Genomic DNA, 25,680 nt, shown 5'->3' on the forward strand with positions numbered 1-25,680 from the left:
CATTTGTCCCAGTTTGTAGAAGAAATGCTTCAACTTCTTTGAAGAGATACTAATTTCACAGATATTTCTGCGAGGGAAAAAATGTTATAGTCATAACACTATACATTATTAACACACAAAAAGCCCTATACATGAAAATTTGAGTAAAGAGATGATGAATTTGCAAATTTTTATGCATCTATCTCGCAGGCCAGTTCACAAACTTCTACAGGTTTTCTATCTCAATTGCTACACTGCCATGCTCATAACAAGATCAACTTCCATTTTGCTTTATATATAATCTCATGGTTTTCCACTCAGCTATTCACACTGTAATACCACAGAGTTCAGGTTAATAAACCCTCTCTTTTTGTTAGAAAAGACATCCATCAATAATAAAGCCTCCTATTAGCTATTCTTTCACATATACAGATTTACCTTAGAAAGACAGGGATGCACAAGAGAGCTAGATTGGCCCAGAAAGCCACACATCCCAGCAAAACAGGCATGAGGATCCCAGAATACTTTTCTTAACAACCTTCACCTGCAGGCACCCCAGGACCCAGAGATAGGTTAACAAGGTTAGATCTCAGCATGAGCAGGTCAACTGGAAAAAAATAAAAAAAGGGGGCGGGGGGGCAGAGAGAGGAGAAAAAAAGCCAACTCCTACAAAGCTCCTAACTCCTTTGTCTTTGGGCCATAAAGCATAACAGGGTATTTTGTGATAACACAATATTTTTTAATATTAGGCACATACAAGAGTCATAGCAGGAACCAACACAAAAACCTCACACACAGAGAGTTGACATTTGATTATTCCCAAAGTCACCTTAGAAAGATAAGGAATCCTCACAGCCTTCCTTCTTCACACAAACTGCTGTAGTTACTACAGAGATATTACAAGCCATTATTGGAAAGAGACAGGTTTTTTCTTTAAAAAAAAAAAAAAAAAAAAAAGTCTACAGAAAGGTTTGAAAAAAATCCTCTTGGGGAATAACAGCATAAAATAAAATTAAAAGTTTCAAGGCTGTGGGAGGCAAGATTTGAATTGACCTGAAAAAACAGACTAGCGAACTCCAATAAATCAGTATTATTCTCGTGCAAACTGAATTAGAAGATTCAAGTAAGATTATACATAGATCTGTAGCTGATTTTTTCAAAATAAGGGCTAAAAGCACCATTGAAGCACGACTTGCAAAGAAGGAATTTTGAAGTTTATATTGTACTGCCAAAGCTATTACCTGTTGACTAAGGTACCTGTACAGGAAGTGGGGTTTTGAACCCTCATTGAAAAAGGGCTTCAAGTCTCTAATAAAATGAATTAACTGTAAGATTATCAGTTCAAAGGTAGATAGAAGCTTTTCATTCACATTCCATATTAGGAGAAACAAATAAATAATAGAAAGGTTCTACTCTGTCCAAGCACATAACTTAGGTCCTGAATAATTATGTAGATTAAACTTACTTTTTAGATATCAAATCAGAATTACACCTAGATGTTCAAGCTACACTAATCCTGCATATCTGCCTACCTACAAATGTAAAACTCAAATGGTATTCACATCCAAAATTAATCCAATCAGCAGAAGTGGATGCCCAAAATTAGAAAACACTACTGGGTACAAGTTTGGGCTAATAATTTGAATTTCAGGTCTGTTGTACGTGCTCAAGTTTCATTTGTTTCCATCTGGTCCTATATGCTAGGAATTCTTCAATTCTAATTATGCCTCTGCCATACACTTTCTCCAGACAAGAGCAAGTACATCTGAAATTTAGTTTTCATGTTTGTAAAATGAAGATAACATATCTCTAAGGTTGAGAGAGTTAGTGTTGATAAGGTGCTTTCAAGACTATGATTTTTTTTCCTACTCCTGCTTCCATCATGAAGGACTCTCAGGTCAGACTGAGACACATGCAACCCATGATTAAGTTAACACTAATCTGTCTTTCAATACACCCTGAAAACTATAAAATGAGAGCACAGTAGTTTCTGTTGTATTACTTTTGCTTACAAAATTTAAATATTTATAGTTTATATATATTATCATATTCATAAAATTTATAGAATACATTCTCTTAACCATTCACTCAAAAAAAATTAGAAGAGGTACTATTAATTTAGCTTGAGCTTAATTATTAATTAATGGGGGGGAGGAGGAAAGAAGGAGGAGGAAATCACTCAACTAAACTCTTTGATACATATTTAAGGATTTCAACTTTTTCACAAGAAACGGTAACTCTTAACTTTTCTTGGTCTCACCTCTCCATACTCTGTGAGAAATGAGAAAGTTGAAAAAGAAAAAAAGACACTTTAAAGAGTCTTTTTTGTGCCAGTTTTGAGGTCCTTTTTGCCAACAATACATTTAGTAAAATAACTACATCTTAAGTAGTATCTGTGCAAATAGAGGCATAAGAACAGAGGTGGGACAGAGTTTTTATGAAAAAGCCCTGACAGAAGGGGCAAACCAGACAATCCCAGATGTGCCAGACTGTGCATCAGAAAGAAAATCTTTTCATTTCATGGAGCATTTTGATAAATGTGATATGTGAACAAGAGCTCCAAGTAAAGGGGCTCAGACGTACTGAAAAGTTAAAAGACCTCTACCAGTTCACCAAATCATTTTAAAGCCAGCAAACACTTTTGTGTGTGTGTGTAAACTTAAAAAAAAAAAAAAAAAAAAAAAAAAAAGGAGTTCAGGTCAACAAAAGGTCCAAAAAAAGAGCAGCTTATTGCCATGACTTCTATACATTTCTCACTAGGTATAAGTGATCATATCCACATCAGCTGCTGTCAGACTTTTGTTTGGTTCATTAAAATATCTTGTTTGGTCAGTCCTACCACTATATTTATTTTAAATATAGTGAAACCTTAACTGAAGGGGCAAACTGACATTAAGCAGCCACTTAAAAGCCTTTCCAGATTACCACTGCACTCTTTGCGGTAAGGATTTGGGTACCGTAAAGTTTGGAGCCAAACTCCACTTTCCCTTCATTTCTCAGATCGCCTCAATATAAACTCCAAATCCAGGCAGTACCACCACAGACGTGTACTGCCAGTGAAACCAGCCAAAACTTGTCCTTTAGTCTGAGGTGGTCTTTTCAGCAAACTTTGGGAAAGGGCCCAAAACTGCAATCACTGTTCTGCTTTTTAAACCCCACTTCAAAGTCAAAAAGCTGATTTTCCTCTCTTGCTGCTTAAGGCAAATTTAACTGGATACACAAATGGCGTAAGCGCCAAGCCCATTTAGAGTCGGAGAAACTTGCAAAACATACACGGGCAGATTCTGTTGTTCTTACTCACTTTAAATAACTCCAACTAAACTAGTGGGACTTCTCGACACAATTAAGAAAAGCAGAATCCAATGCAAGAAGAGAAAATACACACATTTTGCAGTAAGAATCCAGGCTTCAATGCAATCATTTAATGGACAGTTATGCAAGTCAAAAAGCAACAGCACAGTCTTAAATCCGAGCTTGCTTTAAGCAGTAATCACACTTCAGACTAAAATTCATATCTGCTGAGATGTGTTTGTGAATTGCGGGGGTTGAATTTCCAACTCAAGATGCTAGTGCATCAGTCAGTATTGACCTAATAGGAAAGGGCACACTTAATATTAGGTTAATGCAAAGCACTCAACTGCAGGACGCTGGGGGCATTCATCTGCTTTGGGGAAAAAAAAAAAAAAAGCAGGCAGGAATTTTGGCAAGATAGAGCGCAAGTTTCTTTCAGAGAAGACTGAGAAGATTTAGGTCCCTTCTTCCCGCTATTACTCAGCCTCTCGTATATATGCATATATGCATGCATACATACATACATATGTAGCATATATACACACATATATATTAATAAACGCATATTAAAAAATAATAAAGATAAATAAAAAGGACAATTTAAGACGAACGATCGCCTCAAAACACCCGGAAAGAAAACACGGTTTGGATCGAGCGCCGGAGGGGGCAGGAGCGAGGGGCTCCTCGGCGGCCTCGGCCCGCGGCGGTAGCGGGGCAGGTGCCTCGGGGCAGAACCGCCGGTGGAGCGGGAAGCGGCCGCCCGCCCGCCCGGCCCCTCTCGCCTCCCCTCCTCTCCCCCTCCGCCATTTCCTCTCGCCCCTCACCTCGGCGCCGAGCCCCCGCTCCCTCCTCGCCTTCCCGCTCTCACCCTCACGGGCTTTCAGCAGCACCGTATTGGCCACGATGTTCTCGATCTCCATGGCGGGGGGGTTCCTTCCCCTCAGGGCAGCCGGCGCCGAGGCCGCCGCCGCCGCGGGGCGGCTCTTACCGCCTCCTTCGCCCCCTCCTCGGGCCCCGCTGGCGCCGAGCCTCCGCTCATCCGGCCCCGCAGGAGCTCAGCGCCGCGCTCGCCGCTTCCCCATCACCCGCTGCTCGCCCCGGCACCGGCCGCCCCCTCCCCGAGGGCGGAGGCAAGCGGCAGGCGGCGACCGCCCGCCCCGGCCATGGCTCAGCCGCCCTCCTCCGCCCACGGCAGCCGGCGCCGCCTCAGAGCGCCGGCCCCGCCTAGCGCCCCTCCCCTTTGGGACTACAACTCCCAGCAGCGCCCGCGCCACGGCAACGCCCCCAGCGGCTGGGCGCGCCCGCGCAATGCGCGCTGGGATACGTAGTGCTTTGGCCCTGAGGCTGCACAAAGTCTCGCGAGAGGGGAGCGCAGCTCTAGCGAGAGGCGGGGTAGTGGCGGTGTGAGTGCGGTGGTTGCTCGTGGGCAGTGTGGCCACGCGGGACGTTCCCCGCTTTCCCTGCACCTTCCCCCGCTCTCGCGAGCTTTGGGCGTGGAAATATCGCGCGATCCGGCAGCTGGCGGCGGCGGGACGGTCCGGGAGCTCGTGCAGGGTCTTGGGGCCCTGGGCGCCATTTTAGTCTGCTCGTGGCCCTTGCGGTTGCGGCGTGCCGATGGGCGAGTGCTGACCCTGTCCTTCCCCACGCGCTGATAGGCGAGTGCTGACCTTGTCCTTCCCCACGCGCTGATAGGCGAGTGCTGACCTTGTCCTTCCCCACGCGCGAGCCCCAGCATGGGCAAGGCAGGGAAGCGGAGGCGAAAGGCCTCGGCGCCCAGCGGATCCAAGGGCCCCACAAAGTCCACTGTGGATGTAATCAAGAGCAACCCCTTCGAGGTGAAGGTCAACAAGCAGAAGTTTAACATCTTGGGGAGGAAAACCAAGAATGACGTGGGCCTGCCCGGTGTCTCACGCTCCAAAGCCATCAAGAAGGTAAGAGGCCTTCAAAATACAGAGGCTGTAAGTGCATATTTGAGGGTGGAGGGGTGGTGAGGCTGGAGCCAACTCAGATGGGATTAGAGGTTTTCTCTGTCATGTGTGGGAAAAACTGCTGTGGACTTCACGTTGTGCAGATGATGGTGGGGCGCCTGTTGCAGTGTCTCCAGTGCCATCCACAGGGCTTGCTTGTATAAATCTGTGTGGGAAAGGTTCTGTTCTCATATTACCCAGAGTACAACAGCACATACATTGCTGGAAAGCAAACATAGGAGTAGTCATTGTTTTGGAAAACTTGAAGATCACTTCTGATGCGCTGGTTAAATCGTTGTTTTGTAGAAGTATGTTGGGAGGCAGAATGTGTCCTCCTTTTTCTTGTAAGAGTATTCATACAGATTATGAGGAGTAACTTTCTTATCCTCCGCTCATTAATTTCTGTACTAACATTAGAGTCAGAGCTCTCTACATTTTTGTGCTGTTTGGCCACTGATATCCTATTTATATGAGACGAATAGTAACAATATGTGTGCCTTGTCTTTTTTTAATCATTTTAAGTCAACACGTGTTAAATAGAGAAAAAACTAATACATGTGCTCTTTCAGGGTTACTTATGGTCTATGAGGGAGATATAGTCCTCATGTGAAAGCCACAAATTTAAACAGATTTTTTCAGGAATAGGTCTGAACTACTTAGTTTTATCAACATTTATGACATCGTTTTTCTTGTAATTCTGACATAAACTTAGATGTTTGCGGTGTCGAACTACAGATATGTGATTGTACTAGAAATGGTTAGGCAATAGCAAGTAAAGACTTTTTATTTTTTTCTGTTAAACTCTCAGCCTTCTTTTGTTACTGTATCTGTCCAAAGTCCTGATACTCCCTTTTTTTTTTTTTTTTTATTCCATTCACCCATTTCTGTCTTGAGAATATGAACCTGTTCCCGAAAAGCCGGCTTCTCACTCTTTAGTCACTTTGTAGATATCCTAGGTTGCAAGTTTTTATGGAAACAACTTTGTACAGTTGTTTCAATATTTGTTTCCTTTTTTTTTTCTTAATTGAGCACATTGTTGCCACTGCAATAGAGTGCAGAATAGACCATCAGAATGGCAACCAGCTTCACAAGCAAGCTGACCCAAAACTGTATTGTATCAAGGAAAATGTTGTTCCATGCTGTGCCTCTGGGATTCCAGCAGTGCACCTCATCCTTCACTGAAGCGCTGAGCTTGGTTTCTTTGCCCCTGTAAGCAGTACAAAAAATAGAAAAAAAAAACAGTAAAAACTTAAGGTACTGTAAAACAGGAAAGGTACAATTGAAGTGTTTGTCCCTGAGATTCTCACTGACACATGCAATCTGTCATCAAACAGAATTTGTAGCATTTACTGAAAAGAGCAGGGCTTTTTAAAAGAAATAATATAGCAAAAATAAAAGGATCATTTGTCATTTTGCATGTAGATACACCATGTATTAGAATTGTGTAAGTAAAATAATCAGTGAGAGATTAATAATTGGCAAACAAAAGTGTTCTTACCTATCAAGTGTTTAGATTTGTGTAAAGTTCTTGCATGATAGCTTAGATTGCATGATCCTTTGCATAGTGTGTGCAAGAGGTAAATAGAGGGTAGAACTGCAACAGTGGTGGATGAAGCCTGACTTTGGTGTTCGTTTTGGTGGCATCTACAAGTTATTCTTCTATTTTTTTAATTTTATCTCACTTTTTTTCTTCTAGCGCACCCAAACATTACTGAAAGAATATAAAGAAAAGGAAAAGTCAAATGTATTTAAAGATAAACGTTTCGGTGAATATAACACCAAAATAAGTCCAGAAGAAAAGATGATAAAACGATTCACTTTGGAAAGACAGGTAGAGTATTTGAATGAAAAGTTAATGAAACCATCACCAGTACAATTTGCAATTGCACTGCAGCTGTTGGAGAACAAATATGTGATTTGCTGGTTAGGGGAACCTGGCAACATGCTGTCATTCCGTAGTGTGAAATGATATGAAATGTATGTGCAGCATGATTCTTTCTACCTCAGTTTGTTAAGTCAATGGTGTTAAGTGGAGTTATAAGTGGAGTTTATAGTTTGCTTAGTCATACTAGAAGTATAGCTGGCAGAAAGTGTGATAATTAAGAATCAATGCTACAAATACAAGGGAAGCTTCCTCAGATTTTCTGAGTTACTGCTATGTTAAATGGAGAAATGCAGTAACAGAGATGAATGAAAGGGTTGATCTGTTAGTGCTGTAAAAATGGCAGAGAACGGGAATAAGAATCTCCTCAACTAGTGCTAAAAAAAAGTTCAGTTTTTAACTTGTTGCCTGAGAACTAAAAATCTTCTGTTATTTAATTGCTAATTTTCCTATTCTTCTCAGCAAAATTTTGGGAAGAATAATATTTATAATCTTAATGAGGATGAAGAATTGACTCATTATGGCCAGTCTTTGGCAGAAATTGAAAAACTAAATGATATTGTTGATAGTGGTAGCGATACAGAGGAAGGAGGCACATTGTCAGGTAAGACTCACAGCTAATATCCCACTGCTCTGTTTTGCTTTTATTCATGGTTGCTTTTATTATTGGTATTTTTATTCACAGTTGCTTTTATTATTGGTATGTTTATACCATTTATTCTGCACCGTCTTTCACTGAAAAGGGGCGTTTAATCCATTTTTGGTTCTCTCTTATCTATACCCAGAAAAGCTCTCTGGATTTCATCAAATGTTAAGCTGGAATTACCTCCCTGGCAGCTTTTTTTACAATTTTTGTTTTATTTTTCTTTCAGCTTTCCAATAGAAAGGATCAATTAAATGTTTTAGTTACTCTCATTTTCAAGTAATAAGGAGGTATTCCCCAACAGCATCATCACTAATGTATGAATTTGAAAAGAATTCCTAATCTCTTGTTTTCTCTTGTAGCTGAGTTGACTGCAGCTCACTTTGGAGGGGGTGGAGGCCTCCTTCGTAAAAAAGTGTCAGGTGATCAGGAAGCTGAAGAGGAGGAAAAACCTAAATCTAGGAAAGAACTCATAGAGGAATTGATAGCCAAATCTAAGCAGGAAAAGGTAAGTTTGGAGCACTGAACTATAAATAAGCTGGATTGCAAAGACAGAAATTGTTTTAACTTTTTACAATAAAATAGTGACATAGAGAGCAACAGATCTCTGTATGTCTGCAGATAAAGAGTCCAAGAGCCTTGAATAAAGTCCTTTTGACCTTGTTGACATTAAGAAATGCACAGAGGATCTACCATTCTTTTGTATCCCCATGTCTCCCTTTTTATTTTCTTTAAGACTTGTTTTGCCTATGCAGCTCTTATGCCCTTTCAGGTAACTTTGTACTGCTTCTTCCATAAAGAGTGTTTAAACCTGTAAAATGTTAAATAATTAGATTTATTCATTTGTTAAAGAATGCATTTCATTGTGATATAAATTTTCTGTCTTGTACATTTGAATATAGCTGCTGTATTTGTGTTTTATTTTCTTAGCAAGAGAGACAAACTCAGAGAGAAAGTGCATTAGAACTCACAGAAAAGCTTGACAACGACTGGAAGGAAATCCAAACCCTTTTGGTCCGCAAAACCCCCAAATCAGAGAAAAAAGACAAAGAAGAAAAACCAAAGGTAAGGTTTTGGCTACATTACCTTCTTGTTCTAAAACCTCATCATTTTCACTGTCTCAGTGCCTGAAGCACGAGACAAAGTTCATTATTTGTAAAATAAAACGTTGCCTCCCATTCACTCTGAAGCAATGCTATAGGTTGAATAAAGAGAGAGCAGACAGTATTTTATCACAGATTCTTATTTTGATATATGGATTTTTGTTTTGAGATAGTGCATAGCTTGCTGAGTATTTCAGTGTGTTGTTATTGCAATATCTTAGTTCAGAAATATGTCACTGCTGAAAAAGAAGTGGATCTCGGTTTGAAAATTCTCAGGGAAGAGAATTGCATTCTCAGGATGAATTTGTATTGCTCAGTAAAAAAAATATGTTGAACATTCAGTTTTCTCTTGAAACAGTCTTCACTGTATTTCTTAGCAATTTTATTTCTTCTGCTATGCCAAGCAGAAGGGTGGCTGCAGTGCAGAATAATGACCTAAGATAATAATCATTTTAATAAATATTTCTTTAGCCTGATGAATATGATATGATTGTTCGAGAACTTGGGTTCGAGATGAAAGCAAAACCTTCAGATAGGATGAAGACAGAAGAAGAACTGGCAAAAGAGGAGCAGGCACGGCTCCAGAAGCTGGAGGTACCATTTATAGTTTGTTTTGTAGCCTGTCTTTTGGGAGTGATTGTTTACATTCACTGCTTGACCTCAGACTGAAAGTGGCTATACTAAACTACAGTTCTTCAGAGGGTGAATTCAGGAAATCTTCTGTTTTAGTTTCATTTGCAATGTGATATAAATGAAAAAAGTCACAGGCTTAGTACATGGCTGGTGAGGTTTATGAAACTAATTGCTGTTTTTTGTTGTTTTTTATTAAAAATATAGTATAACTTTGACATACCTTTAAATGTGTTAAATTATTCAGAGTTAAGATGTGCTTCAAATGCAGTGTAGGAGAGGCCTGTTGCACAGGCAAGTCCTTCCCTATTTTCTTCTGGTGATGCAAGAATCCTTCAGCAGTGTGTACATACAGATTTGTTTTGCAGAAAATTTTATTTGGGATAGCTTTTATTTCGGAATAGGTTTTATTTTGGAAAAAAAAATCATGTTCTTTCCACTATATGGGCAGTGCTAAGATTTAGCACTTAAACAATTGGATTAGCTTATCAGATTCCACTCCTCATCCGAAATAAGATATCATCAATTTTGGCTGCAATTTGTCAAGTTAGTTTTTATTCTTTAATTCAGTAATCCTTGTTAACATTTTTTCCCCCTTTGATTTATTTAGCAGTATTTGTAGGAGCTTTGGTTTTGGTATAGTTACCAAATTGCTCACACAATGTATGGTTTTTCTTTCAAAACACAGGCAGATCGTCTGCGACGCATGCGTGGAATAGATGAAAAGGAGGAGGCTAAAAAGAAACCCAAGCATATATCAGCTGATGATCTGGCTGATGGCTTTATCCTAGATGAAGATGACAGACGTATGCTCTCTTACAAGGTAAGGTTAAAAATTTCAGAACTGTCAGAGTTCTGAAATGAAGATAGGGTCCAGGACAAATGAGTGACCTCTGGAGACCTCTGGTATAACTTCCTGCTCAAAGAGAGCTCAGCAGATCACTCAGGGTTTTCCCCAGTCTGGGCTCTAATACCTCCAAGATCAGAGGCAGCACTTGGGTGCTCTTTTCTGGAGAGCTTGTTCTACTGACTGCCCTTAAAAAATTTCTCTTCATATCCAGTCCAAATCTTTCCTGTTTCAACATATGCTTGTTGCCTCCTGTTTTTCCATCATCTACCTCTGCAAAGATGCTTACTCTGTCTTCTCTTAGCTTCCTCAGCCTGTCCTCACAGGGCTGCCCCTCCAGCTCTTGGCTCTTTTGTTGACCCTCAGCTGAACTTGCTTATTGATGTCTCTCTTGTATTGAGAAGCCCCAAACTGGATAGCCTAAGAGCTGGATAGTTCTGTGTGGTCTAAGAAGCACTAAGAAAAGGGAATTAGTTGCTTTCCTTGATCAACTCACTCTTCCTGTCAATATAGCCTGGTATGTCTTTAGCCTACTGGCTAAAGCTCTCTCCTTAGCCCTTCTGGACACTTCATTTTTTATTATTTGTGCTGTATTTGCTGCAGTTTCCACCTTCAGCCTGAGGGTGTGTGAGGTTCCTGAGAACTTTTCCCCTGTGAAGTATCTTTGGTTAATGTGACATAGTAACACAAACTTAAAGTTAATGCAGTGAGTCAGCCTGACTGTGATATGTGTCAATACTGATTATGTCATCCTCCTGCCTGTAGGCAGTGGGGGGATTGCTGCTGTCCTCAGAGGGCCGAATGCAAAAGGGTTGTAAAACTTCAGCTGCAGTAAAGGATAAGAGCTCTTATGAGTTTGTCCTCTGATAACATTAAATGAAAGAATTTCACATTTTTTAACAACTTTATGTTAGAAAAATAGCTATTATTTCTGAAAACTGTTACTGTAAAATATTATTGTTGAATTGCATGATGGTTTTGTTTTATGCCATGTAAACTGAGTAAGAAATTTTAACACTACCACTGCTGCAAAGTCAGCAAAGTATATGGCAAATTGCCATGACCAGTAATACTAATTCTGGTACTAGTTTAGCAATCCTCTTACTGATTTATGAAGCATACTATCTAATTTTCCAGATCTTATGCAAACGTGTGCTTAATACATTAAGAATAGGAACAATAATTTATCTGATATGCTATTTTAATATATAAAATGAACTTTTTTTAAAAAAAATGTGTTTAATCAAGAATGCTTCTCCAAATGATTTGAAATTATGGTTGAATATTCTCTGCATCATCAACTAGTGTTCTCTGCTTTCCTCCTGATCCTTTTAGTCTTCATATAGTACCTCCTACTCTTCCAGTTTCTTGCAGCTCCATAGAGAGACCCCACTATTTTTATATCTGTATGTGTATTCTCTCCTTAAAGTCAATTGGCTGGTGCTGCTGCCCTTTCCTGCTTGTCGTGATAGCAGGGCTCGGAACCTATTCATGTGCCTTTAACAATAGCTTTGCATAATGGTTCTGGTAAGATGCTATAACTTTCTTATCACTGTTTTAACTGGTTTATTATTGATAGGATGGAAAAATTAATATTGAAAACGAAGAAGAGGAGGAAGAAGAAGCAGATGGAAATGAAGAAATTAATGATAATGAAGAAGAAGGTGAGGAAGAAGATAATGACCATGAAGAAGACAGTGATGAAGAATCTGATGCTGAAAATGAGGAAGGTGTTGATGAAGATAATCACTCTGATCTTGAATCTGACCTTGGAAGTGAAGAGGAGGGCACAGGGAATAAAGAACAGAATCAAGAGAGTTGTGAAAATAAATCACAGAATATGGAGGAACAAGATCAAAAAATGGAAGCTGCAAAATCAGAGCTTCCATATACATTTGCAGGTAAGCAAAGGACTGATCCAGAGTTCCCCGTGTCTTCAGGGGGTTTATAATCGGTCTGTTTCTCTCTGCTGTAGAATCCTACCTATTCCTGCTCATCCATGAATTTTACTGCTTCTTTGTATCCTCTGCTGTTCCTAGAGTAGCTAGTAACCGCTGTGTGATCATCTCTGGTCATGCTTTGAACTTCCCCTGTTCTACCACAGAGCTGTTTCTGCTGCTTCTAACCACTCTGAGGAGAAAATGAAAAATGACTGTAGGTTTCTGCCTTCAGAAGGCCACAGCACATCCAGTCCAGGGTGCCTAGTGCTTTACATAAGGGAAACCAGAATAATATTCTATTATCTGTGAGAAAAGATTACTTTCTCTGCTGCTCCGACTGACCTTTTTTGTCAGAGAAGATGCTTAGAGGCAAGATTCTGAGGTCTAGCCCCCATAATGTAATATCTCAGTGTTTTACATAAAGAACCACTCAAAGAATGAGACTTTTCAGCTCTGTGCCTATGATGAAAGAGGATGCATGATTCAAGAAATTCACAAATTGTTTATTGATATTAAATACATAGTGGACTCTATACTAGAGTCCTAGTATAGGGGTTTTTTTAACAAAATATGCAGTTCTGAGACCAAACATCTTTCCAGTGAGTTTCCTTGAGTGCTTGCAGTTTTTCTTTGAAAAAAAATAATGTACTTTGCACAAGGCCTTTTAAGTTGCATTGGGGTTTTGTTTTAATCAGAAGGCGATGTCACTAATCTAACTCTTAAGAAATAGAACAGGTTAGGCTGTTATATAAGCTATTGATTTGCACATAAGACTAAATATATGCAAGGCTTTATTTTTGCAAAATTATTTTCCATTAGTTGTAAGATTTTTACTTTTCTTAAGTCATTTATATGGAAGGTAGTGAAGGGTGAATTAAAAATAGAGTTTTAAGTGTGAATTAAACAAAGTTAATTGTGTTATGGTAAAGCTGTGATTGAAGTAAGTTTAATTCAGAAGTTATGTTTAATTTTACCTCTTATGTATGTGTCAATGTAGTTATGCTCAGCACAGATTAAAATATAGGATGAATCTTAATTTTTCAAAGACATTTACCTTATGTCTCAGACCTATTTGTTTTTATATATATGTGTGTATATATATTTCCTTAAATATCTGCTCATGTAATACAGCATTTTGTTAGTGCTTAGAAAATGATGATGTGAAGGCCACAAGGGATCTTCTTGCTTTTTCCTGAAATACAACACTTTCAAACTGGAAATTTGTTAGATGTCGCTTGAATTAAATGTGTTAAGTTTTACATATGTTTGGGACAATCTTTGTTTTTAATTTGTAGTTCCCGAGTCCTATGAGAAATTTAAATCTTTATTGACTGGAAGAACAATAGAACAGCAGCTTATTATACTGGAGAGGATTCAGAAATGCAATCACCCAAGCCTTGCAGTGGGAAACAAAGCAAAGTTGGAAGTATGTTGTTTTTGTGTGTGTGTGTGTGTGTGTGTGTGTGTGTGTGTGGTTTTTTTTTTTTTTTTTTTTTTTTTTTCTCCTAAAGGTTTAAAATTAACTTTGAATTCTTAAGTAAGTTTTAGCAAGTATTCAGGAAGCATTATAAAATATACATGCTTCCACGTTATTGAAGAACAATAGACTCAACATACCGCTGTTCATTTGCTGACTTCTATATCATTGTTCTTCTGTGCTGCTTAAAAGTACAGAAGAAAAAATGAATCATTTATGCTTCTCATAGAAACTGTTTGGCTTCCTTTTGGAGTATATTGGGGAGTTGGCAACGCTGGATTTACCAGAACTCAAAACGATCGACAGGCTGGTTCTGTAAGTAATAAAACGTACTGACTGTGACTCTTTATGGTCTTAAGAGAAAAGCATGCTATTTGTTCTGAATCATTTCTGGGCAGATTGTAAACAACTGGTGTTTCTCCAGCTTTGTGCTGTTTTAACATTGTTTCATATGTTGCTTGAGCTGTAAATCATACCAGAACTTTTTTGTAACTTCAGAATATAAGTTTTGATCTGCAAGATGGTTTCTGTGGGTAATGGATAAATAATATCATGTGCGCGTGCAAGCTTCTATCTGTGAAGGTGTTCAGATTGCTGATGGAGGCTTTAAGCTGTGCAATGACAGGTGTGTAGTTATCTCTGCAACCTTAATCTTTTTCTCGTGTGTTACTGTTCTACAAATTCACTTAGGGAATTAAAAGAAATAGGATTTAAGGGCAGTTACAAATATCTCATACAAAAGTTCCAAATAAAGTCTTTGCAGGGAACTTTGTTTGGCACTTCTGTCTTCAAATGGGCAGTTTCAGGGATGACAGAGGCACTTTTTGCTCAAGAGGAGCACAGCAAGGTTCAAGGGGCTAAGGACACATGTTGTAACAAGAGAAGTTTCAAGGAAAAAATCTTAACAGTGGGGTGGTCGAAGGCTGGAACAACTTGCCCTGAATCTCTGTCTTCAAAATTTCACAAAGCACATGGAGCAACCTGATGTACCTTTAAAGTTTGTCATGCTTTGAGCAGTTGGTTGCTCCAGATGATACCCAAAGGTCTCCTCCAAGGTAACTTAGTCTGTGATTCCGGTTTTGATTTTGCAAGTTAGACAACTTTCAGTGAATTATTTGTACACAGTTTTTTTAGTCTGTTTTTTATTTCATGAGAATAAAAGTAGTTTTTAAAAATCTGTTTCTGCAACTTTAACTTTCATTACTGTTTTGCATTCATCAACAGGAGCATTGACCTGCCCCTGTATTGTAAGATATGCTGGAACTTCATCAAAATATATAAATGCATTTTGATCGTTTGGCAGAGCTGTATTTTATTAATATAATTACAAAGCATTTTAACTGAAAATAATTGAAAAAATCTGACTTATCTCCTGACTGCATCTCCTCTCCTAGACAGAAAACATAGCGCAAGAACTGGCCTAATTTGGTGTACGTTTTTTTCTCAAATATTGATTTCACTAACCACATTCCTGTTTTACATGTTGTTTAACACCACCCAGGAGTAATGTGAGTAGTGGTTTACCTAGTATGTGCCAGAATGCCCTAATAGAGTAAAATGAAGTAATCTGGAAATTCAGATTATTTGATAGTGTATTTTAAAGGTGTGTGTTTGTTTGTTTGTTCACTTTAAGGATTTAGAAACCACCAAGTTAAAGATCCTTTCACAAAACATAATGAAAAAGGCTATTTTTTTACACACACATCTCAGTTAAACAAAAATATTACAATAATATTTTATTTAGTGTATTTTATACTGGGTGGCTATTTCTAAAAAAAAGTGTGATTCGTATCAGGGAATTTGTTATTGTACAGATGGAACACCAGATATCTTCTTACAGGTGCTTAAATGTCATTTTTTTATTAACATCAATGGCGTAACTCGATCATGACTTAAATTTCTTGTTAATAGGCCATTGTACAATCTCTGCCAGATGTTTCCTGAGTCAGCTAGTGACAGTATGAAGTTTGTCCTTCGAGACGCTGCGCATGACATGGAAGAAATGATTGAAGTCAAAGGCCGTGCAACATTTCCAGGTTTAGACACGGTAACAAATACATACTGTGAAGAAAATCTCATGCTCTTTACACTAGTACAGAAATGCCAGGATGACAATAAACTTACATTTGCATTTCAAAGGATAATGGAAAGGATATAACAAATTATTAGTATCTCTGACTTTTATAGTTCCCTTGCACTTTAAATTGCCTGTCTGGAGAACATTCTTCAGAACAGAACTGCGAAACTGCAATATTAATACAGAGAAAAAGAACTTAAAATTACCACCTCACCTTACATAGTTTGTCGTTATTTTTCTGGCAAAGTTTAAATTGGTGGTTCTAGGAAAAATGATGCTGACAGTTAAGTACCAATTTCTTTAACTGCATTAGCTGCAAACGTTGAAATAGTAGAAATAGTATGTCAGAAGGCAACAAAAATATTATTTAGGATATTATGGGTGTAAGAATACCCAAAAATGTTACTGTAGATATGGCATTAATAGCTCATAATGAAAGGACTTATTTTTCCTTGTATTACTAATATTTCAAAAATTATTTGGCTGTACTAAATCTGAACAGACTTCTCTTCAGATGTCTAGGTAAGTGGCTATTGGGGAATTCAAGAAGGGGACATGTAGAAAATTAATATTTGTTTGTTGGAGTAAAATGTTCCAAAGACAAACTTTAAGTGGGTAATACAAAGGAAGCTACTTGCCCTTTGTCTTGCAGCTTAATGAAGTAGTGCGACCTAGTGGAATAACTACGGTATTGAAGGAGAAGAGGCTGAATTATTTGCTCACAAGATTTGCATCTTACAGTTTAGAAAATATTTCTGTTGAGTTCTTTTGAAAAGTCTTTTTTCAGGATGTTTAGGATTTTGCAGGAAATGCAGGGGCTTTTTTCACCCCTGCAAGGTCTTCCAAGTTTGTACCAGGTTGTTATGCAGCACATGAAGTTTTGTTTTGCCTTCATGTTTGTTCATCCGTCTCTGATTTCAAGTGATGCAGACAAATGATGGCTATTTCATCCTCTAAAGCTACTTAAACAGTCATCTCAATAAATAGCTTATATGTAATCAAATCTCTGAAAAAGATTTATGTCTTAGTGTTTTTAGACTACTATATGGCAGTCGCTCATCCATTATAGTCACGTATGTATAAAATCTATCAAGAACCTGGGAATAGTGTCTTAGTATATTTGCTTTCTTACTCTTTTATCCAGCTTATTTATTTGAAAATTACATCTCTACTATTTCCAACTTCTGACTTCTGGCATCCAGTGGTAACGCCTACTTTTGTATACATGAGCCTGTTACTTACAAAGGTATGTCTGTGAAGGTGTATCTCAGCATAAAACTTCCCTTCTTTGTTCCTTCCCAGGACTCCATCCTTGTATATGTTAGTATGTGTATTGGAAATGTACTGAAAAGGTAGATTTCTGTTCAGAGTAGTCATAATTAGTCATTAGGAGGAAAACTGAAGACAAACTCCTTTCAGAATACAGCAAAATCATATGCGATCAACTTTTAAGCAGTCATACCAGATTATTATTTTTTTAATACTAAAAATTATGTAGGACTAATGGAACAGACTGAAGAAAGTATGAAGTAATTCATTGGTAATTTCTCTTCCATATATTGCTATTTTCCATATATTCCACTTATTCCTATTTTAAAAAGGTGTTTATTTAAAGATTGGCATTTTTTTCCTTGAAAATTTACCTTGTGCAATGCATTGCTCTACAGTAAAAATTCATACTTTTTTTTTGTCTATATATCCCGTTTATGTGTTTGGAAAGTCCTGAGCTGATTATTTTGTTATTGTCAGAGATCCAAGTTGCTTTGAGTTTGGTGTTTCCTTGGTTCATTTCTGAAAGTAGATATGGGGCACTGCAAGGGAAAAATACTGAAAGTTAAGAGCAGGTCAGATGGAGCAAGCATGCAGAAAAAAAAGCGTGTGTGATCTAGTGCCTTCTGGTAGCCACAAGCTCTACAGACTTTTTGTTCAATTCTGCATATTCTCTTTAGTGAGGTATCAAATTAAGCAGAGAAAGATGGTATATTTTTCACATAAACCCTGAGAGTATCATTTGTATGTGTTTTGAATATGTACAGCTTGTTAAAGATTTCTACTTTTGGGGAGATGCTACAGTTTGTGACATAGACATTTATTTATTGATTTGTTCCATTTCTTTTTTTTTTTTTTTTTTTTTTAGTGTCGCATCACAACATTACAAGATGTTGTTAAAGGATTATTCATATGCTGTTTGTTCCTGGAATATGTATCTCTTTCTAGAAGATTTGTACCAGAACTCATCAATTTTCTTCTCGGAATACTTCACATATCTCTACCCAAAAAGCAAGCCCAAGGTGAGTTTCTTCCAAGTGAACAAGTAATAAGAATTTCTTTTGGGTCTTTCTTTCTCTTTTTTCTTTTTTCTTTTTTCTTTTTTTTTTAATGTTTCAATAGCATAAGCTTTCACCTTGAATTTTCTGTTTTCAACAAAAAGCTACATCATCCGCTAGGCTGATCTTTTTATGAACTAGATCCTCTAATGGCTTTGGCAGGAAAGAAAGAACTTACGCAATAAAGGGGAATGTAATAGTGTTGCAGTGCAGTATTTTTTGCAGTTTTGTTCCAAGTAGACCTAATTGGACTACGCTCAGAAATTCACAGTTCCTAAGGGATTTCTGATGATTACCGTGTTTCTCCACAGTGAGACAGCTGCTGATGCTGCGAATCACTTTCCTTCTCACCTAATAACCTTATCACTGAGTCTTGGAGGGATTTCTGTAGGATGAAGATAAAAACTTTGCCATTAAGGTGATTTTTTTTTTTTTCCTTTTTATTTGCTTGCCTGGACTCATCGCAGTTCAGAAGAGGCCAGAATCAGAGGATTGGTTTTTAATCCTTAAGCTCCTAATGATCCCTTTTTTCGTCTACCACAGCAGTGCAGTTTCATTGTTCTTACTTTGTGTAGCTCTACCCTACAGACCTTCCTCCAGCTTCTCATAGCCAAGCAGCTTCCACTGAGGTGTGAGACATGATTGCACAGCTGGACTGCATCAGAGCTAAGCCTTTGATTTTCTAAAAAGTCAAAGGAGGAGCTGGTTAGAGGTTACAGAGTTAGGTGGGTTAAGCAACACTTAAAAGTATTCTCTCCTTTATGTACTCCTTTAAAATAGTTTCTTATCTAGTTTTGCAAAAGCCTGTATTTTAACTGAACCAGAAACCTTTGTAGATTGTATATTCTTGAAGTATTGAATGGTAGCAGAAAAACTTATTTTAACCATTTTTAAACTTCTCTTGAACTTTTGTTAGTCATTTTGCACTAACTAAATTTGTATGGTGTTAGTTTCACAGTGAGAAGCTTGATAAAAGATAGATTAGAGGCATGGCATCATTGGTCAAATCAGAAATTCTATCTGAGAATTTCTTAGTCAATATTGTTATTTTGAATTGTGTATCAAAATATCCAGTCATGTTTTAAAATGTTCACAATGAAGTTGTTGCTGAGAAATGTGGTGGTTTGGCTGTCAACACAGGATATTTTAAAATGAGCTCACACCTAATTCTGTGGTATTTTGATACACTCTTACACCAAAAAAAGTTCTTGGGTTCAATTTTGACAATCAGTGGCATCAGCTAATAGAGCTCCATTATTTCAGTTTTAAGAGCTTGATCCGTTAATTCTCACAGCAAGAGATGATATGGAACAGAACCTCATAAATGCTAAAATGCAGCTTCTGATTGACTTCGGTCTTCAAAAAATTGCTCCCTTAAAAATGAAAAAGAGAAAACATGAAAAGATGGAGATGGAGGGAGTGGGAAAGGATTGTCATTGTTGATAGGCTTTCCTGATAGATTTGGAAACGAGCTCTGCTAATCCCTTAGAAGTAAAGCAGTTAAAACTTACATGTCTTAGTTTCTGGTGTTGCGTATGTCTTCCTGTGTCATAATCTCTTGCAGCATTGCATCCTAAAACTGAAACCTTATGCCTCTTTGTTGGAACATACTGTTTTCTGGCCTATCTGTACAGTCACATGTAAGTTCTAGGTTATGTAACAAAAAAAGAGGAGTCCAGCACACAGATTATAAATTATTTTCTCCCTTAGCCATGAAATTCCAGTGATGCTCTGATTCCTGCTTCTGCAAGTCCTTTTTCTGAGACTTCTCTGCTTGTTTAACCCAGTGATTCTCATGTGTTTTCTGTATGCCCTGCCCTGGTCTGTATTTTGTGTTTCCTACTTGTCCTGCTTTAAAACTGCTTAGCTGGAGCAGGAGAGGATTTTCAGAGTGCACCTGAGGGCCTCTGGTAGAGATTGCTGGAGAGGCTCAGTCATGCGCAGCAGCTGTGGGCTCTCCCTGCTCCAAAATGCTTTACTTTTTGCCCTCTTGCTGGTCAAAGCCTTTTACCCTTAAATCCGATCTCTTTTTCTGTCCTTTCCTCCTCATATCCAGGACACCATTTTCACTAACAGTTCAACTAAGCATCCTGTTTGCTCCAGGACAGATTGTACCTGCTCTAGGAGCTGCTGCTGGCTCTCCTTGAGCTCCTTTCTCCCTTCTCTCCATACATATTGTTGACTGTACCCATTCTCCACTGTTTTCTATTATTTCAGAAAAGCCTAATTCTGATAAAATGTTTTTCCGGAGCAGTATGATTAAAAAGATAAGTATGTTTTGTTTGGCTTCGTTTTTTGGTGTTTTTGGTTGTTTGTTTTCTTTAGAAATAATGTTGCAAATTGACCTGTTTACAAATACTGTTCCTGTCTTTCAGGCTATACTGTAGTGCATCCCTTTACACCAGTGGGAAAGAATTTAGAATTGCTTTTGGTCAGTGATAAGAAGGATCTGGAAACCTGGCAAAAGCAAAATCTGCCATTGAGTATTGTGACGAGGTTAAAGGAAATGAGCAGAACAGAAATGAATCATATCAGGTGTGTATGGAATGTGAAGAGAAGAAATCCCAGGTTATATCTGGGGTAATTTCAGTGACAACGTTTTTGACAGGCATGATAAAAATAAGGAATAAGGATAAAAACGGTGGTCTGTTCTACTTTACTTTCATGGTACTACTCTAGCATATAAAATTAGGAATCTACTGTCAGAACCTTGTGAAAAGCACTTGATGGAGAGCTCCAGTCCTCTGGAATATAGCTGTGGACTAATGAGGATAACGCAGAGCTAGAGGAAGTGCTCAGTACTTTGCACTGCCAAGCTCCTCAGTTGCAAATACTGCATTTAGAAGCAAATGCCATGTTAGAAGAGCATGACTGAGGTGATCAAACGCTCAATGCTGGAAACACCAGAATTAAGCCTGGCTCTTCAGCCTTGTTTCTGACCTTGCGTATGTTCTGTGGTATAGTTTAGTTCAGGGATGAGTAAGCTTTTTATTGCTGAGTTTAAAGAAAATATATTACTACTCCTGTTTGGAAGATATGTGATACCTTTAGAAACAGTATAGAAACTTCTTATTCACCCTAAGTGGCAAAGACAAGGCAGTAGCTTAGGTTCTGTACTTGGGTGTAAAGCACAGCTTTGTTCCGAATTGATTTCTCAGTATTTGCTAATAGAAGAGAGTGAATTATTTTGTCTGAATTAACAACTATAAACAGCTTCATAAGTGATTGAGTTAGGCAATCTTAGTTATAGACACTGCTACTACTCCCTAAATTAATTATTTTGGATAATTTTAATAAAGATCTACTATAGTTTTTGCAAACAAAGTTGTTAAATGCTTTCATACCTTCACAGGTTATCATGTCTAGCCCTGTGTTTTGATCTAATTAAGAAATGTGCAGTTCTGTATGAATCTCTATCATCGTTTCATGAAATAATGCATCCTGTTAGAATACTTCTCACACAACACGTACCAGTGAGTGAGTATCCTGAACAAATGCAGGTATGTTTTCCTGAAGAATAAAATAATTAGTATAAATGTTTTATTTTGAAAAATGTTGTTTTCATCTGTGCTTAAGAAAACAAAAAGCAAATATAACCCATTTACTTTTTGTGCTCTTCAAAAATTACTGTGATGGTGCTAGGGAGAAACCAGAGAGGAATGGAAAATGTTTAGAAAAAAAAATGTTTTCATTGTGTGTCTTATCCTGCCCCTCTAATTGAAGAGAATGGCAGCTCATTGGTAAATCTGACATGTCAAAAGTGACTTAATTTACAGCAATAGCCGTCTGGGCATCCAGTTGCTTCTATACTTTCTTAATGAGGCTGTTAGATTTTTTGCAATCAAATACGTGTACCAAATTGATGGAGTAGTAATTATAGCAGTCTTAAAACCAATATAAATTACTTTATCAACTTCATTGCTTAAAACAAGTCAGACGTTTATTTTTTTCAGCGTTGAGGTTCAAATCAGCTTTTTCATCCGTCTTTTTTCTAAGGCAGAATTGTCCTCTCAAGAGGCATCATGAAATATCCCTAGAGAGTAAGATTTTGTAGCAAAGTGGCCTATTTTAAAAAACAAATCGGTCATCCTTAGAATGACTTTCTGTACGGCAGTCTCGGAGCTAAGCTAACTGTAGCATTAATTCATCCTCTGTTAGGTGAAATTATCTGCAGATCTTTCTTAGTGTTCTCTACTCAGATACCATCTTAATAAACTTCTGAAAAGATTTTAAAATTATCCAGTGTGGAAGGCTTACAGAACAGCAGTACCATAATGAGTAGCAGTGATTTTTACCAAGCAGAAGAACTTTATTTATTTACTTAGGAGGATGCTTCAGCCAGAGGCTAACATTACTGTTAATTTAATTTACAGTACTTTGTGAATTATGATACATTTGATAAACTCTTGAAGTCTATTTTTTTTTGGCAATTTGATTTGCTTTTGTAGGAATGGTATAACAGCGCTCTGGGAGAGCTAGAGAATAAAGTAAAGCACTATACCCCACTGGTGTGCGAGAAGAAGAAGCCAGAGCCTTTGAAGCAGTATACACCTAAAATTGTGAAAGTGTAAGTAAAGCAATGCCTGGTGCAAAAGAAGTGCACTTAAACCTTAAGATTATCAGTAAGCTAAAAGTATTTGGAATGTAGGATATATAGGAGAAACCATTATTTGTTTTACTTCATAGAAATGTGTTCTGATGCTGACAATGGCTTATGACCTTTCTGCCTTATATTAGCTCATGATTCATTTAGACATGTTACAATATAAATTGTCTTACTTATTCTAAGTAATATTAAGAAGCTAACATTTCTACAGTGTATGCAGTTATACTCAAATAATTCACAATCACAGAATGGTTGCGATTAGAAGGAACCTCTCGAGATCATCTAGTCCAACCCTCCTGTTCCAGCAGGGACACCTAGAGCACGTGGCACAGGGTGGCATCCAGGTGGATTTGGAAGATCTCCGGAGAAGGAGACTCCACAACCTCTCTGGGCAGCCTGTTCCAGGGCTCTGTCAGCCTCACAGGAAAGAAATTCCTCCTCATATGGAGGTGGAACTTCCTGTTTGTAGCCATTACCCCTCATCCTGTCGCTGGCCACTACTGAGAAGAGTTTAGCCCCATCCTCTTTACATTCGTTCCTCAGGTATTTGTACATATTGATCAGATCTCAGTTTTCTCCAGGCTAAAAAGACCCAGCTCGCATAGCCTTTCCTCATTAGATAGATGTTCCAGTCCCTTAATCATCTTTGTGCTCCACGCTGGATCCTTTCAAGAAGTTCCCATCCCTCTTTTTCTGGGGATCCCAGAACTGGACACAATACTCCAGATGTGGCCTCACCAAAGCTGAGTAGAGGGGCAGGATCGCCTCTGTCGACCTGCTGGCAATGCTCTTCTTAATGCAGGCCAGGACCCCATTGGCCTTCTTGGCCACGAGGGCACAGTGCTGACTCATGGTCAACTTACTGTCAACCAGGACTCCCAAATCCCTCCCCAGAGAGCTGCTTTCCAGCAGGTCAACCCCTCGTCTGTACTGGTGCTTGGGGTTATTCCTCCCCAGGTTAATAAATGAAATGGCAAACCAGGCCTTTTCTTTAGAAGTCTTTCTTAATGAGGATGTTAGATTTTTTGCCATCAAATACGTGTACCAAATTGATGAAGTAGTATTTCTAACTGTATAACAGCTGAGGAAGCCTGCAGAAACTCAAAATACTGTATTCCTTCAGGCATATCTTCAACTAGCATTGACAATTTTGTATTTTACTCTTCTGCTCTAAATTTCTCACTCTCTTTCAAAAAAAAAATGTAGGCAATATTTGGGGATTTACAGTTTAACTGTTTTCTAGAGAATGTTATCTGCTTGTCATCCACATGATAATGAAATGCAGTTAGAAGTTCTGGTTTTCCAGTATGTGCCCTGCGGTGACCCCTTGTTTTGAAACTTAATCACATAGTATACAGGAAGTAAAATACTGAGTTTAGTATTCATGCAAAAACTCACTATTATTGAGCATAAAAAGTTGTTTTTGTTAAAGTGTTTAAATGTTAAAGTGTTTTGTGCTCACAAATGCTTTCTCATTTCAGTTTAGAGTTTGGAAGAAAGCTGGGAGGCAGCAAGAAAGAGCAAGAAAGAAAGCGGTTGATTCACAAGCATAAGCGGGAGCTTAAAGGAGCTATTCGGGAGATTCGGAAAGACAACCAATTTCTGGCTAGACTGCAACTCGAAGAAATCATGGAGAGGTGATGTAGTCTTCTCTGCACCAGTTTGGGGCTTATCCTGTTGTTCATTTCTTTGCTCCATGTAAAGATTAACAATGATGATCAACCATACTAAGCTTTAAAAATACATATTTTGACAATTTGAGGAAAAGGTATGTTCAATAGACGACCTTTTAAGTGCTTTCAACTTTGCAGTTTCATTTCTCTAGTCTAAGAATATCCCGAAGATTTATACTTAAAGTGTGTGTGAGTGAAATTTAAGGATTTAAATTTAAGAATTATTTTCCCTAATACAGTGTTTTTGAAATGCTTAAATATGTTGATTTTTTGATTTTTTTTTTGTTTTACAGAGATGCAGCCAGAAAGAGAAAAGTGAAAGAACTTCTTGGTAGTCTTGCTACACAGGAAGGTGAATGGAAGGCAATGAAAAGAAAAAAAAGGAAAAATTAAAAATTAACTAGGACTGTCTGCAAAAGGAAACTTTGGTTTTGTTGCCATAAAAATATCCTGATCATCTGGCTTTTGAATAGACTTACCTACGTCTTTTTGGATGTATTTTTTGCATCCTTTTGAGGAAATACCATCAAATCTGTCTAAAGAAGGTAACCTGTTTGTTAGAAAAATCTTGCTTTCATATGAAAAATAAAAATGAACATTTTTGTATGTGGTATATTCCATTTATTTTAGTAACAGAGAACATTTGCATGAATAATCAGAATTCTCAGGAATGTGTGGCCCGGCCTTAGTCCATCTTGAAATACACAAACGAGACTGTGCAGCATTTAGTATCTTTTAATAACTGCAAGCAGCTCTCGCAGTTACAGCCTACTTGCGCAGTAGGCAGTAACATTTTAATTAGTTTGTAGCATTGGGGCAGTCTGAGGCATGATCAGTGGACTAAGGGAACTGGTTTATTAAAACTGTCTATTCATTCATCTCTTCAGTATTTGTTGGATTGAGCTGAGGTCTGAAATTCTTAGTAACGTTAGAACTCTGGCAGTAACAATATAACTGTTGATCTCTGTTGTTTTACACTGACCAGGAATGTTTCCTTTATGCTGTTTTTTTCCTTCAGAAGAGATTTATAATGGAAGCATGAATAAAACTAGGAGGGCATGATTTTAAAGAATTGGTGTTTACATTTAAACTCCAATTACTTTTTGTGGGAGGTAAGATAAGCCATATTATGTTTTTTTAAAAAAAATCTTTATTTGGAGAAAATATGCTTTTATTGAGTCTCAGTGTTACTGAGTAACACTGTAATGCCTATAAGTATTTCATGGACATCATCAGCA

The 25,680-nt window shown here is 38.0% G+C and overlaps 2 protein-coding genes across 3 annotated transcripts in view; one reads left to right on the forward strand and one right to left on the reverse strand.

Annotated features, from left to right (window-relative positions):
- Window positions 1-4,462, reverse strand: part of GRK4 (G protein-coupled receptor kinase 4) — a 34,932-nt gene extending 30,470 nt beyond the window's left edge. For both annotated transcript variants that reach the window (XR_015914405.1, XM_088540031.1), the window contains exon 1: window positions 4,139-4,462. Coding sequence is in view for 1 of the 2 variants with exons in the window: in XM_088540031.1 (XP_088396157.1) it covers window positions 4,139-4,190 (52 nt within the window). In the remaining variant the exon portion in view is untranslated. The remainder of the gene's footprint in view (window positions 1-4,138) is intronic.
- A 499-nt stretch (window positions 4,463-4,961) lies between these two features.
- Window positions 4,962-25,324, forward strand: NOP14 (NOP14 nucleolar protein). Its single transcript, XM_010212523.2, has 18 exons — window positions 4,962-5,201; window positions 6,934-7,068; window positions 7,582-7,723; window positions 8,125-8,270; window positions 8,693-8,827; window positions 9,337-9,459; window positions 10,184-10,318; window positions 11,922-12,243; window positions 13,578-13,708; window positions 13,989-14,074; window positions 15,671-15,806; window positions 16,981-17,082; window positions 17,974-18,127; window positions 20,539-20,698; window positions 21,516-21,663; window positions 22,612-22,730; window positions 24,251-24,406; window positions 24,736-25,324. The coding sequence occupies exons 1-18, from the start codon at window positions 5,004-5,006 to the stop codon at window positions 24,833-24,835; spliced, it is 2,628 nt and encodes an 875-aa protein (XP_010210825.2). The 5' UTR covers window positions 4,962-5,003; the 3' UTR covers window positions 24,836-25,324.
- Window positions 25,325-25,680: the final 356 nt, after the last annotated feature.

The sequence above is a fragment of the Tinamus guttatus genome, unplaced genomic scaffold, assembly GCF_059628265.1.
Source record: "Tinamus guttatus ecotype Peru unplaced genomic scaffold, ASM5962826v1 Tinamus_guttatus_pri_ptg000052l, whole genome shotgun sequence".
NCBI classification, from domain to species: domain Eukaryota; kingdom Metazoa; phylum Chordata; class Aves; order Tinamiformes; family Tinamidae; genus Tinamus; species Tinamus guttatus.